The following is a 15,857-nucleotide window of genomic DNA, read 5'->3' as shown; positions in this document are numbered from 1 at the left end:
CCCGGCGTGTGCTGGAACGCGACAGCCCGCTGGTCCCAGGACACCCATCACATGCCCATCTTTAAGCCATCTGCAAAGTAGAGCAGTTCCGCCAAAGCATTAAATTAAATCCTTGTTTGGGCTGATTAACAAATGGCCTTGTTTTTTGCGTGTTCCGTGGGCTTGTTTTTTTTTTTCCTCTCCTCCTGTCCTGCTGAAGCTCCATCACGCCGCAGCGTCTCAAGTCTCAGGAGTGGCGCGGATGTTTCGGGGGGAAGTTTGCTCAGGATGGCGTCTGTCTTGAAAAGCGGCCCGTCCAATTCTCCGTCCCACCGCCATCAGGCTGTCACAGACCACAGACAAATGAACAATTAATCTGGGCTTGTAATTGAATGGCACCCAGTATGATATTTTAATTGTTCAATTGGAGCCGTTTGGATCTCAAAACTTGATTGGAAAGGGCCGACGGGGACTTTAGATGTCCTGTTGCATATTTCGCTCAGGTGTATTCTACCTGAGAGCTTGTTAGTCTCAGAATTTCCATCTTCCTCTTCAGGTTTAAGCATTAAGCTGTGTTGTTTTGTGTTTCACTTGAAGACGAACGGATGAAAGTGTTGATGACCCGAGCGATTGGTTATAATAGTAACCAGTAGCACGACTGTTCACTTTGACACCGAGCTCTCTGGAAAAAAAAACGTGAGGGTATACAGGCAACCGCAGTGCCTGCCAGACCAACTGTCCGCCTACTGTTTTGGATCTAAAGAAACAAATTTCACGACTGAGAAGCCAGTAAAAATGGTTTGATGAAACAGCACTGGCGGGGTTCGAGCGACATTTGCTTTTAGTCACGCAGCCCCTTCTGTTGAACCCCTGGCTCTGTCAGCGGCGCAGTGATTGGACTCTGAGCTGGTTAACAAGACAACATGGCTGATCCAGGATCACAGCCTTGATTAAACTCTTTGCTTTGCGTTTGTCCATAAGTGGTCCACCAAGAACAAGAACAAACTTTTGTGTGTGAGAGTTTAAGCTCACTTTAGAGAATACTGAAGTCGTTTTTTTAATTATAGTTATTGTGTGTTTATTTTTGGTTACTTTTATTATATTATATTATATTATATTATATTATATTATATTATATTATATTATATTATATTATATTATATTATATTATCAGGATTTTTTTAATTAATAGTTATTTACAGTTGAAGTCAGAATTATTAAGCCTCCTGAATTATTTATTTTTCTGCCCAAGTTCTGTTTAACGGAACACTTTTCTCAACACATTTCTAAACATAATAGTTTTAATAATTAATTTCTAATAATTGATTTCTTTTATCTTCGCCATGATGACAGTAAATAATATTTGACTATTTATTTTTTTTAGATAATAGTATTCATCTTAAAGTGATATTTAAAGGATTGACTATTAGGGTAATTAGGCAAGTCATTGTATAATGATGGTTTGTTCTGTAGACAATCAAAGAAATATTGCTTAAGGGGGCTAATAATGTTTACTTCAAAATAAAATGTTTAACTTAATGTTTTTTTATTATTATTATTAAAAGCTGCTTTTATTCTACCCGAAATAAAACAAATAAGACTTTCTCCAGAAGAAAAAATATTAGGGGAAATACAGTGAACATGTCCTAACTCTGTTAAACAAAGTTTGGGAAATATTTAAAAAGAAAAAAAATCAATGGAGGGCTAATAATTTTGGCTTCAACTGTTTATTTATTTAATTATAAATTAGTAACAGTGGAAAAAGTAAAATGTAATCAGAATAATTTTTTTTAAATTGGTAATATGAAAATACTTTTTTTACTTTCAAATCCACCACAAACAATTTTGTTATTTTAATGCATATACAGTGTTAAATCCAATATTAATTGTTATTGTACTGTAATAAAATGTAAGAATTATGTGAAAGTGAAATCATAACCTCACAATGATAAAATATTTAATAAAAAAATTCATTTAGTTTTGTGTTTTAAGTATTAATATCAAATGTGCAACTCCTAATTCCTATGTCTATGGTCGAAGGCTTTAAAATATAAAAAACTACAAATAGGATAAAAATAGAAATATATTATATTATATTATATTATATTATATTATATTATATTATATTATATTATATTATATTATATTATATTATTGTACAAATATTTTTAAAAATTAATAAAAGTTATTTATTTTTAATTGTTTAATTAATTTAATTATAAATGTTTAATAGTGAAAAAATAAAAATAGAATCAAAATCTGTTGTGCTATTTCTATACCTTCAGATCCTCCACAAACAATAATGTTATTTTATGCATATACAGTGTTAAATCCATTGTTAATTGTAAATGTACTGTAATAAAATGTAAGAATTTTATGCAAAATTGTTGTGTGTGGCACATTTGAAAACACATCTTCGTGTACATAAATAATGAAATGCATGTAATTTATGCAATAATAAAAAACAAGACTTATATATTTATATAAAATATATTTACAATGACAAAATATTTAAAAATGGAATTCATTTACTTTTGTATTTTAAATATTCATTTGATTATCTTTTTCTGACAATAAATGCGGTCAAAGGCTTTAAAATATTATATTATATTATATTATATTATATTATAATATATTATATCATATTATATATTATATTATATTATATTATATTATATTATATTATATTATATTATATTATATTATATTATATTATATTATATTATATTATATTATATTATGACAAATCAACAAGCCCTTTTTAATCATCTGAAGTTGTACCTGTAGAGAAAACATTGTGGGTAGTGATAGATAAACGAATGCAAGATCACTAGAATATGACGACCGTTTACGTGTCGACTCTCAGCCCATTTTTATCTGTCGTCTCGTATAATATTTTTTTGTGTTGTATGTTTGGAGTGTAAGGCGACGGATGCCTGCATTCAGCTGTTCCTCCTACCCAGCGATTCCTCTTCCTCATGGAGGCACACCGGCGAACCAAGACCTCCGTCTCCTCAAATTAACATGAGCAGGTGTTTTTCTCTGATGTGTTAATTAGGAGAAGCTGGTGTCATTATGCTTTAAGTGGATGTTACAAATAGAACATGTTGTTTATTTTCTCTTGTGCTGAAAAAAAAGTGATCAGAGCTGTCACGAGGCTCATGTGTCACTTAGAGAAGATCGTGGCTAATTACCAGGAGTTCACAATCACAAACCTACAAGTCTGAGGATTCTCCTGCGCTGCTTCTGCAAAAAGCAGATTGTCCATCTTAATAAATACGATGAGCAACAACAGATTTCAGCTGTGGAGTCCTGAGGTTAGATTCAGCGTATTTTACTGCGATTTTACAAAGTGGTACGATTCAAATGGTGACAAAAATAGGATGCGCTTCTGCTTTCGGTTTTGATGTCTCCTTTTTAAAACTTTTTTTTTAATTAGCTTCTTTAACACAGAAGAAAGAGTTATTCACACTATTCCAGATTGAAAGTAACAACATTTGTCCTGCAAAGTTTCAGTGACATATTCAGTATGTATAAGCAGTAGAGCTGCAGGATTCTGGATGAATTAGGATAATTTTTTTTTAATTTACTTCAAAATCTACCACAAACTAGTTTTGACAATTTAATAAATGTTAAATATTTTTAATTATTGAATGGGAAACTCTGTAATAATAATAATAATAATAATAATAATAATAATAATAAAAGAATAATGTTAAGCTAAAAGTAAGAAGGAAATTAATCTTAAAATCCAATATGATTCTTTTTTAATAGTTTTTTTTAACCACAGTTTATAAAATATGAAGATAATAATGCATCATATAATTCTACTGTGTTCTTATAATGTAATTCAATTTTTTAAATAGATCTCACAATTTTTTTCCATGATTTTAAATAGACTAAACAACATAAGTAATTGCTGCAGTTTATTAAAAAAAAATATTGATTTGAAAATTTGTTTTGAAAAAATCTTCCTTTTAATCAAATGACAGTGGTCCCTCATTAATCACGGCATTAGAATTTTACATTCTAAAAATGGCCCACATTAGGTAAAAATCTGCGAAGTAGTCTGCTTTATTTTTTTACAATTATTATAGATGTTTTAAGGCTGTAAATCTCCTCACTATTATACACTGTTTTCTCAGATAGACATTAACATATTTACTCCTTTCTCTCTTGTAAGTGCTACCTTCCTTTACCATGTCCGGAAGTCCAACTTTTTGTTCTATGGTTAGCATTTTCCTCTGCCTTTTGGGTGCTACTGTGGATGCCTTTGACAGTACAGAACATTTTGTCGATGAAATGGGGTTTGGTGGGGAGAAGGCTTGCAAACATACAATACAGCACTTCAGAGTAACACTTCTATCGATCAAAGATTAGGCTGAATGCATTCTGTACAGTACTGGAGATGCAACACAGAGGAGATTGATTGACAGTGGGCTACAGCATAGGTCTCAAACTCAATTCTCTGCACAGTTTTTCTTCAACTCTAATCAAACACAGCTGATCTAGTAATGTCTAGTTGTCTTGAACACCTGGTTAGTTAGATCAGCTGTGTTTGATTAGGGTTGGAGCAAAACTATGCAGAGCTGGGGCCCTCCAGGAATTGAGTTTGAGACCTATGGTCTACAGCCAATCAGGACGCAGAACACATTGCATTGTAAAAAAAAAAAGCATGTCAAATTGCACTAAAAAAATCCATGACACTGCTAGGTGAACTGTTTTATGGCTGTATCCTGAAGTGTATCATTGTTTCATCCAAATTTATGAAGTGTAAAAAAAAAGTCTTCAACCTTGATTGTAATATTAAGAATGGTTATTAATAAATGAACACCCGTAATAACTGACTATAACAGAGCATCAAATCAGCATGCCATTTCAAAGTATTACTGTTTCTGGTGTATTTTCAAACAAATAAATGCTGATTTGGTGAGCATAAGAGACTTTCTTTCAGAAGTTTTAGTCAGTTGTGTGTATACATTGTATTCCTTACATTGTAGGGACCAAATGTCCCCACATGTATAGCAATGCCAGTAAATGTTGACCCTGTAGGGACTTATTTCTGGTGACTCAAAATCACACACATCATTTTGGTGACACAAAATGGTGAAAATGACTCATAAATCACACAGAATGAAGTATTTTTAAATGGTAATATTGTTTTTCTGTAAGGGTTGACTGCAAGCATCACTTTTCAGTAAATATCGAACTTGAAACTTTCTGTTGTTCGGCCTCTGAAATGGCAAATGAACAGGAGCGTTTGTTTCCAGCATCCAGCATGCATCACTCAGCAGGCAGATGTTGTGTGCATTATCACTCTTGAAGCCTGAGTGTGTGTGCGCGGCTTTGCCCCCTGCGTGGTGATGCTGACACCCTTGTAATCCTGCTGTTTATTATTAGATGGCACAGGCTGTTGCACCAGAAGTTTTGCATGATAATATGGCATGACCAGCTGCTCAGCAGATGTTGTTTTTTGCGGCTTTAGCATAGAAAGGTTAAAGGTGTCTCTGCTGCCCCCTGTGAGCATTTTCTGACCCCACGCGCAGTGCGATCCGGCACACGGTTTACTGTAAGCCGACCTGGTGGCGCTGGCCCCCGCTTTGGCTTGTTTCTAACACCTGCCCTCAGATTAAGGCAGATGATGCAGTAGCTGACAGCTGGACTTGCTGTGGTAAACATGTTAACAATTTAATCCTGTGTTTAGTCAAACGCAAAGTCAAAATTAAGTCAATTCGAACAGATAAGCAGCGTATAATCATGTTTGTTCTCTGCGTTTGTGAAATTAATCTTGTGATAATATAATAATGCATGTAGCTTGTCACTAACCAGTGAGGTTTTTCAGGAAAACATGTATTTTTCCATCAATTTTATGTAAAAGAGTTTGTGCGATTGTGGGTTTGAGGTGTTTTGTGTATGTGGGTATTCATTTATTTGCAGATTGAGGTCTTAAAATGTTCATTTTTTCATCTCCAGGTGAATATATTAAGAATTGGAGACCTCGGTACTTCCTGCTCAAAACAGACGGATCCTTTATCGGATACAAGGAGAAGCCACAGGATGCAGATCTTCCCTATCCTCTCAATAACTTCTCTGTTGCAAGTAAGTGATGTCTTTAAATAAATGCAATGACTTTGTTCATTCAACATCTCTTGTGAGAAAACACATATGAATCTCCTTGAATAAGGAGTCAATTAAAGGATCTATATTGCAAGCAAAATTACTGTACAGTATACAGTATGTCTGTACCAATGTGAAAGCTAAATACAAATTCACACATTTGGTTTTGAATGGTGTGTATGGTATAGTTAGTATGTACATCTTCTGATTATTATGATTATGGTAAATAATAATAATGATAACTGGAGACTTGCTTTTACTGGATTATATAAATAAAGTAAACATTAACTGAAGACTTACTCTGAATTGATCATTTGAATCAATGCATTCTGAACTGAAATATCACTCTGACCGAATCATTAGAATCCGTGAATCATTAACTAGAGGCCCAAGCTGATCGAATCATTTGAATCAGTGAGTCATTCACTGGAGGCTCTGATCGGATCATTTGAATTGGTGAAATATTAATAGGAGATTAGGTAGGTACTGCATTTGAATTTGAGTTTATTACTTGACCATTAGAAAAGTACGTTCTATACAGTATGAATGTGAGTAGTATGAATGAAAATCAGATGTTGCTATGTTTCATTATCGTGACCTACCCACGTCAGTTGTGTCGATTCACAGTGCATCATAGGATAGCATAGAGTCCATCAGATGTGCACTTCAGAATCTCGCCGGAAGTAGTAGGTCATCCGGGTACTTCTTGCACACTGTTTTTCGAATTCTGACATACTACTTGGCTCGCATACTTTTTTAGCCTACTATGGAGGTACTAGTACTAATACTGTGGAAGTATGCGATTTCAAACACAGCCTCTGACTGGATTATCATTGAGTCACTAAATATACAATCACTCTGGCCAGAACATTTAATCAGTAAATCATAACTCAAGGTTGACTATGACCAGATCATTTAAATCACTGAGCTGTAAATCGAATTATTGTATTAATTTGTTCACCTTCAAGTTATCATAGGTGTAGATGCATTTTGTATTTCAGATGAACACAATCTGTTATATTAAATAATATAATAAATAATAGCGAATGGTGATTTGACTCCAAAGGGTGCATCACTTTGTTAAAAATGACTTCTGTTTATTCTTTGATTAAATGTTTAATCTATCTAACATCATTTCAATATTTCTCTCCGATAAATCTCTTAAATAAAACAAGCTATTTTGCTATAGCACCTCTAAATTATGATTACTTAGGCAAGGCAAGTTTATTTTTATAGCACATTTCATACACAGTAGTAATTCAAAGTGCTTTACATAAACAGGAATTAAAGAAACAAGACAATAAAAAAGGATAAAAATTGATTAAAAGCAGATAAAAATGTATTTAAAATGTGTTAAAACGGGTTTCAAAGCTTAAATTTACGATTTAATGATTAGGACTGATCTGAAGGCATCTGATAAAAATATTCTTCAGCATTTCTACTAATAAGATCAATCAGGACATTTAAAAAATAACGCTTTGCAGACATAGTCACATCCTTCTTGTTATAATTTGTTGAGACATAAACGCATCAGAACAGTGACTTTTCTCCCCCCTCTGAAACGCTGTGGATTTTCTGCTTTCGGCGCTGGTTTTCTGGCCACGTGCTGCGAGCGGCTCCCCAAGCCTCCATCCGTCAACAGGCCCAGCCAGGTTTTAATCTAAAGGCTGGAGGAGCGAGGGGTGGCCATACATCCGGCCTGGGCCGCTTGGCAGTGGGAGAGGATTGCCACATCTGTTGCAGAAAGCTGGGAGGCCAGGTGGTGCTGGGAGGCTGATAGCCTAATGCACTCTCTGAAATGGCATCGCTCTCACCCCCTGTGCAACGAGCTGCCACCAGACTGCCTTCCTCCGGCCCGCTCGCAACCAGTCCTGTACACAGCCTGACCGGCCCCGCATCTGCTCCCCGGCACACCGCTCTCCATATTGACCAATTTGTCTTTTTTAACAATGATTGCGGCATATGACAAATCGCTTTGCATTGTGAAGTCCACCAATTTGTTCTGTTTAGAGCACCAACCAGCTAAAGATGGTGTAGAAGTATACAGCTAGATGACATCTTAGTAATATCTGGATTAAAGTTTTTTCATTCTTTAACACATTTTTATGCCTATTGATTGATTACATTTTTTTTTTTGATAAACCTAATTTTTAACGGCGTCAATAAAGTAATTATAAAGATATTAACATAACGTAACATGTCAACAAAGTACAAAAAATTACTTAAATTAATTTTATATATGCAGTGGCTTATTTTTTGTTGTTTGAAATCAATGTTTGCTAAAATATAAATATTTAAATAATGAACAAAAATCATCAGTGTATTACATTTTAGCTGGTGGAAAGGAAATATTTCATGTTTTCATATAATTTCATCTGTTTTAGTAAAATAACTAGATATTAAATAGAATGAATAAACACTACACACAGATAAACACTCATACTGTCATATAAACACAATACAGTGTGTATTAAATACATTACCTGACAAAAGTCTTGTCCCCTATCCAGGTTTTAGGAACAACAAATAATAACTTGACTTCTAGTTGATCATTTGGTATCAGAAGTGGCTTATATGAAAGGCTAAGGCCTCTAGATAAAGCTTGTTTTACCAAAATATTCTACGATCATGCCTTGATTTTTAATAATTTAATTCGGACAGTAAGGTCTGACTTTGCTTGGACAAAAGTCTTGTCACTTAACATAAATAATGTACAGTATAGTATATAAAGTGCAGTGGAAAAATAATTATTATTATGTATGACTCCCATGAGCTTGGAGGACTGCATCCATACATCTCTGCAATGACTGCAATAAGATAACTTATTAATAAAATCATCTGGAATGATGAAGAAAGGGTTCTTGCAGGACTCCTAGACTTCATCAAGATTCAGCTTCAATGCCTCCTCCTTCATTTTACCCCAGACATGCTCAATAATGTTCATATCTGGTGACCGGGCTGGCCAATCCTAGAGCATTTTGACCTTCTTTCTGGAACGTTGATTTTGAGGCTGAAGTATGAGCAGGAGCGTTATCCTGCTGAAGAATTTGCCCTCTCCCGTGGTTTGTAATGTAATGGGCAGAACAAATTGTCACTTTGGAATTATAAGGTTCTATCCAAATGATTTGGAGATATTGAGCTTCAAAGTCTTTGCATTCCACAGCAAACAGTATGTGCGTGACATTTGTTTTTAACATTTTGTCATTTAAGAGTATGTCAATAACTGAATTCTGACAAAAATGTCAGATAGAAGCTTATAATTCTAAGGTGACAAAATGTCTTGATACATCGGGCTGCTCATGTTGCCATCCACTCTCTTGCACGTCCCCATACTGAATGTAACCTCAAACCATGCTTTTTTCCTTCACCAAACTTGACTGATTTTTCTGTGAGAATCTTGGGTCCATGCAGGTTCTTCTGCAGTATTTGTGATGATTTGTATGCAGTTTGACAGATAATTGGCAAGAAGACTTTTGTCAGGTTGTATATCGATGCATAAATAAATAGCATTTTAAATTATATGAAAAAAATGTTTGATTACAAGTGTAAATTTGTAAGTGTAACATTATGAATTTTAAAATTATAATTGTAAATTGAGTTTCCCAATACTGGGTTGCGGCTGAAAGGCTATCAGCTGTGTAAAAACGCATATGCTGGAATAGTTGGTGGTTCATTCCACTGTGGCAACCTCTGAAAAGAGACTAAGCTGAAGGAAAATGAATAAAGGAAGTGTAAAATGCACCTCGGTGTGCATGAGATTTCTTTCTTATAGGCTATTTTGAACAGTTGTGTATAAAGAATAAGTATGAAACTTAAAAAATGTATAAAAAGTTTTTGCAAACAAACTTGAAGGGAGTTCATTTACAAATAGTACATTTCCAAAAACATGACATTTCCTGAAGTGGCTTTAAAGCCAGTTCATGCTAACATCTTTGGAGCTCACTGCCATATTTTGTCTCCTGATGTTTTGTGCGTTGACACTCTCTCAACCTTATTTTGGTCTTGAGAAAACCTTTAAGAGATGTTGCATGGTGAGAGCAGCGGAAGTCGCGGCTTCTGGGCTGTTTAATTGGCAAGCTAGCTTTCCTCAGCGACTCTTGCTTGAAGCAATGCTCGTCATCTGTGATCTAATGTGGCAAAGCAAACAATACTGTCAGCTCTGCCTGCTCTCCTCCTGAGGTGTCACATTCTGGCTGCTGTGACCTTGTTTTTCTGCTCTCAGCTTGGGACTCCATTTTTTGTTCCCCCTGCTACTACCCAGGTAGATGTTCTGTACGGTGCGTGGCTTCATGACCTTAGCTGTGTCGTCATTAACCTTCCTGTCTAAATTTAGGCCCTGCCGTCATTCAGAGATGGCTGGAATTGGCCAGCTGAGGGCCCTCATTATGCGGGATTGGCCACTGTTGCATTTCACCTGTCGTCTGGGCATTGTCCCCAAAAATTTGCAGCAGCGATCAGCCCAGTCTGGATGTCACCTTTTGTACCCTCTTACCTCCATAAAGTATCTGAGAAGTGCATTATTTTCCTCCTCTGACCGCTTCTGTGCTGCGGGGTATATAAAACGCTGTGGCACATCCCAGCAAATGCACCTCTTGCTTGCTCATCGCACCACCCGCTGCTGCTCTCTGCTAATGGCCATTTGTTTTACATCAGACTCGCTGCTACCCTCTGTTTATCAAATAAAACACTGACAATGGCAAACACTTGCAGCTGGAGAGGTAGGAAATGGGCTCAAGTTTGCTCTGGAATTCAGTTCAGCTTTGTCTCTGCTTGTAATTTCAGTCTGTTTTTATTTCCGCTATATTTAAGGAAACGCTACATTATTAAATAATAAAAAAAGGCTCATTGAATTAAACAGTTGAGTTTTTAATCCGTTCAGCTGATCTCTTAGCTTAGCTTAGCATAGATCCCTGAATTGGATTAGACCATTAGCATCTGACCTGAGAATGACCAAAGAGTTTCAATAATTTTCTTATTAAAAGCTGCACTTTTCTGTTGTTACATAATGTAATATCATTGTGTCTACTGCAGCCATGGTATGGAAGCAAAGTTTATTATTGATTATTAAGCTAGAATGAAAGTATAGTTACTAACTGTATCGGCTAGGGCTGCGCATTGAAAACGCGATTTTCTCAAAATATGATATTTGAACCAATCATAACATTTTCTCAATTAATGCCAAACTAACAAAAAGAAACAAGTTCTGAAACAAGTTTTATTAATGTAGAACGTTTTAAAACACTGGGTGTTTGGGTGTTCTGTGTTTCTCTGAGGTAATTAATCTACCGAAGTGTGTATATTCGGGACAAAGTATGAAGCTGATCAGTCAGTTTGTTATGGTGCTGAGGTGTAGGTGTGGCATTCTAAAAAGTTACATTTTTAGTTGGTCTGAAAAGAGATGTTTTTAACTGGGTTTGCCTGGAATGCACGTGCGTGTCGCTACCAATATGTGTGTGCAATCCTTGCTCCTCTATTGGAAACAATGGACTTGTACTCACAAAAGACGCGATATGTGAAGGGACTATGTCACAGCAGAATCCTAACTATGATCTATGCATGGCAAAAAAAATCTGTGGATATGTAGAAAAGTACATATCTGGTCAAGCAGAACGTCGGAGCCTTAAGTTTGACGGTGCTCACACACACACACACACACACACACACACACACACACACACACACACACACACACACACACACACACACACACACACACACAGTAATCTGTTTTTTTTGGGGGGGGGGGGGGGGGGGGGTTTGCAATAGGTTTGTTCTAGAGACAGTATGTTACTTTACTTTGAGAAAAGAATTACATTTATTGCCTTATGTCTATTTTAGAGACATGTTACAGGTCTTTGATAAAGTTTCAGATTCACACTTTAAATTGTCTGTCAAAATCATTATTAAAATCGCAATATTGTTCAAGAAATAAGTAATTAATGTGGATTTATATAGTGCATTTATTGTGTATTGCCATACACCCAAAGCGCTTCACAATCAGGAGGGGGGTCTCTCCACACCACCACCAGTGTGCAGCATCCACTTGAATGATGCAACAGCAGCCACAAGACAACGGCGCCAGTGCGCTCACCACACACACATTGGTGGAGTAGAGAGACAGTGATAGAGCCAATTCAGATGATGGGGATGATTGGGAGGCCTTGATCGTGAGGGCCGATGTACGGAATTTGGCCAGGACACCGGGGTTACATCCCTACTTTTTTACAAGAAGTGCCATGGGATTTTTAGTGATCACAGAGAGTCAGGACCTCGGTTTAACGTCTCATCCGAAAGACGGAATGAAATGTGATAGGTTTCTTTTGCCCATTTTAGTCCCTAATATCATATATAGATATATAATTTAGCACTAGTATTGGCCTAAAAATATAAACTTTTAATTTTCTGTGGGTTTTAATTTGATCTAACTACACTAGAGTCGAGTTTTAAATTATCTAAATTCTTTGGTCATTTTTGAGCGAGATGCTAATGGTCTAATCCGATTCAATGATTTATGCTAAACTAAGCTAAAAGTACCCAGTGAACTCTGAACATTGAACATAGTGAGCTTTGGCCACAGATATGCTTGTGAAACTATTGTTAAAATAAATCTCCAAGCAAAGTAGATCTCTCAGTTTTCATAATGTATATTAATTATATGTTTCACTGGCTTATTATTAAAAATGATTAATTTCAGTTTTTTTTTTTGAGTGGAAGTTCCCCAAACAGGAAGTGCTACTCATAATTTGAAACTTGTGCGAATAAAAGGTGGATGGCATGTACTTTAACTTTAATGTGGCTACAATTTCTTTTGGTCTGTAATTTCAGAATGCCAGCTGATGAAAACTGAACGACCAAAGCCGAACACTTTTATTATTAGATGCCTACAGTGGACTACAGTCATAGAGAGGACCTTCCATGTGGACACACCAGAGGAGAGGTAATAGTGCTCGCTTGTTTGGAAAACACAAATAGTTAATTTTGTGTATTGTGAACATTGTGATTGTACTAGTGGTGGGTGAAGTACACAAATCATATACTTGAGTGAAGTAAACATTATTCTAATAAAGTAAGAATCTCAGAGGGATATTTCATCCAATTTATTTTCTTTTACATGTACTTGCCTTTCACTTGTTTAAAACCTATTTGAGTTTCTTCATATAGCGTTGAACACAAAAGTAGATATTTTGAAAAAAATGATGGTTGCTAGCTTTCTTCCATCGTGTTTTTTTCTACAATAGATAATGTAAAATACCTTATTTTGTGTTCAACAGCAGAATGAAACCCTTAAAGGTTTAAAACCACATGAGGGAGAGCAAGTGAGGAGGTAATTTTCATTTTTGGGTAACTAACTAACTAACACTTTAGAGTTTAAAGTTAGATTGCACTTGTCAAAATATAAAAATACTTAATTATTTTATGAAGAAACTTTTTTAATAAAAACTTCAAAAAATGACTGCTAAAAATGAATGACCTTTTAAGGTTGCAAACATAAAGAATTACATGTTAACAATCTAAAAATATTTATAGTTCTATATAGCTTAGTGTATAATATTGCATGGAAAACTAAATTTGTGTAAATGTGTGTTGAAAAATTAAAACATTACAAAAACTAATATCGCATAGGACAAACTTTGTTAACGCTTTTAAAAAAACATGTAAACATACAAGTTTTACAGTTTAGTATGTGCTACGGCAGTGAGGAAGACACATGGAAATTATTTGTATTATTTCAACATTATATTAGAATAAACCCAGACTGTTAGACACCAATATTATCATATCCACATTTTAACATTATCTGCATCTTACAGCAGACTTAGTTCACAATATGAAGTATGAAATATGAAATACAAATTAACTAATCTGAACAAGATTAACAAAAAAGTCTTTTGCAAATTATTAGTTTAAATTCCATTGGGCTCTTTTGGTAACACTGGAGCTTTTGAACCACATTTGCTTTTAAGAAATGCACCTCTGACTCGATCATTTGAATCAGTGATTTGTTAAATGAATATGTGTTAAATGAATTAGAGAGTTAAATAGTGACTCGCTCTGAACAGATTATTTGAATCAGTGAATTGTTAACTAAAGTGTCTCACTGAGCAGTTCATTTGAAGATCAGCGATTCATTAATTCCTCTGACTGGATCATTTGAATCGGCGAGGTGTTCACTTTAGAACAGATGAAATCACATCAGTCTCATTTACCAATGAACTGCCTAGTGCTTTTTCTTTGTGTGAAACAATGTGACAGGTTAACCTTCATTTTGTACGGACATGATAAATATCACTTGCCTTTTTTGAATACTATATTTTTATTTTGACCTTAAAGCCACAAAGAGAAATACAAAAAGCAACAACAACTATAAACACAATAAAGAAACAGCAAAAAAAAAAAAAAAATTATAATCATTATTACATCAGTTCCTCCAGTTTTATAAATAGGTTAATAATGTTACACATACACATGTGTATTTCTTGACCAGTGGGCACAGGCAATATGATGATCTTGCAAACAATGGCAGGGTCATACCTTTTTAACTGTTATCCTTGACATTTGACAGATCATTAAAACAGGGTTTCCAGGTGCCTTCGAAGCCAGCAATGTTATCAGAAAGATTGTGTCCAAGTCTCTTTAAATATTAGAAAAATCTGAAAGCCAGAATTTAAAAAGTGGTTTTGATGCCTTTTTCCACAGACAAACATTAATTTTAGCTACCACCATTCCATATTGGACAGCCTTTTTAATTTGATGACTTAACCCACGAAGTGAGTCAGACCAAACAAAAACAGCTATTGCTGGATCAGGGGCGAGGTCACACGAGTAAGCCTAAGAAGTAGAACGCAAACACAAATGTTAATTAGCCCATCGTTACCTAAAACAAATGAGCATACTAAGCTGAATCACTTTCAGAGCAGATTGGTTTTTAGATATCAGTTCTTTATAAATCTTTATGTCCTACAAGAATGTGAGTTCCAATGAACTGCTTGTAGCTGGCAGAGAGAGAGAAATATATAAACAGCAAGTATTATTAACAAATATATAGATGGATTAGAGCAGGGCTACCCAAACTTCTTATAAAGGGCCAAAGTTGAAGTCAAAATGATCTCCTGTGATTTTTTTCTTCTTCTTTTTTTCTTCTTTTTTATATTTTCCAAATGATTTCCTATAAGATTTTAATAACATTTTATGGTCAATATTATTAGCCCTCTTAAGCAATATCGGTTTTCTGTGTTCTACAGAACAAACCACAATGATTTGACTAATTACCCTTACTTGCCAAATTAACCTTAAGCATTTAAATGTCACTTTAAGCTGAATACTTGTCTTAATATCTAGTCAAATATTATGTACTGTCATCATGGCAAAGATAAAAGAAATCAGTTATTAGAAATGAATTATTAAAACATGTTTCGAAACGTGTTGAAAAAATATTTTTTCCATAAAACAAATTAGGGAAAAATATACAGAAGGCTAATAATGCTAATAATCTGACTTCAACTGTACTCTATAAAAGGATGTGAGGATTAAGCGATTTCACTATTAACTGCACTTTAATTCGTCACTGTTAATTAATTGTGAATGCTTCTAAGCACCATGTTTCTGCACTGAACAAATAACTAAACAAATTTATGCTAACTGTGCGCTAGTTTAAAGTTCCGAGATTGTACACAGAGGCTAATATGCATGCACACTGGATTAAAGGCTGATTTTCAGCTATGGCAGAGGATATTAACGTATAAGGGCTGTTCATATATCTC

General features: G+C 35.0%; 1 protein-coding gene across 1 annotated transcript in view; it reads left to right on the top strand.

Annotated features, from left to right (window-relative positions):
- Positions 1 to 15,857, top strand: part of akt3a (AKT serine/threonine kinase 3a) — a 201,479-nt gene that overhangs the window by 137,426 nt on the left and 48,196 nt on the right. The window contains 2 exon segments of the mRNA NM_001197201.2: positions 5,953 to 6,078; positions 12,922 to 13,033. Coding sequence (NP_001184130.1) covers positions 5,953 to 6,078; positions 12,922 to 13,033 — 238 coding nt within the window.

The sequence above is a fragment of the Danio rerio genome, chromosome 13 (genome assembly GCF_052040795.2).
Source record: "Danio rerio strain M-AB ecotype USA chromosome 13, GRCz13ab, whole genome shotgun sequence".
Taxonomy (NCBI): domain Eukaryota; kingdom Metazoa; phylum Chordata; class Actinopteri; order Cypriniformes; family Danionidae; genus Danio; species Danio rerio.
This window is presented reverse-complemented; position numbering and strand designations above follow the sequence as displayed.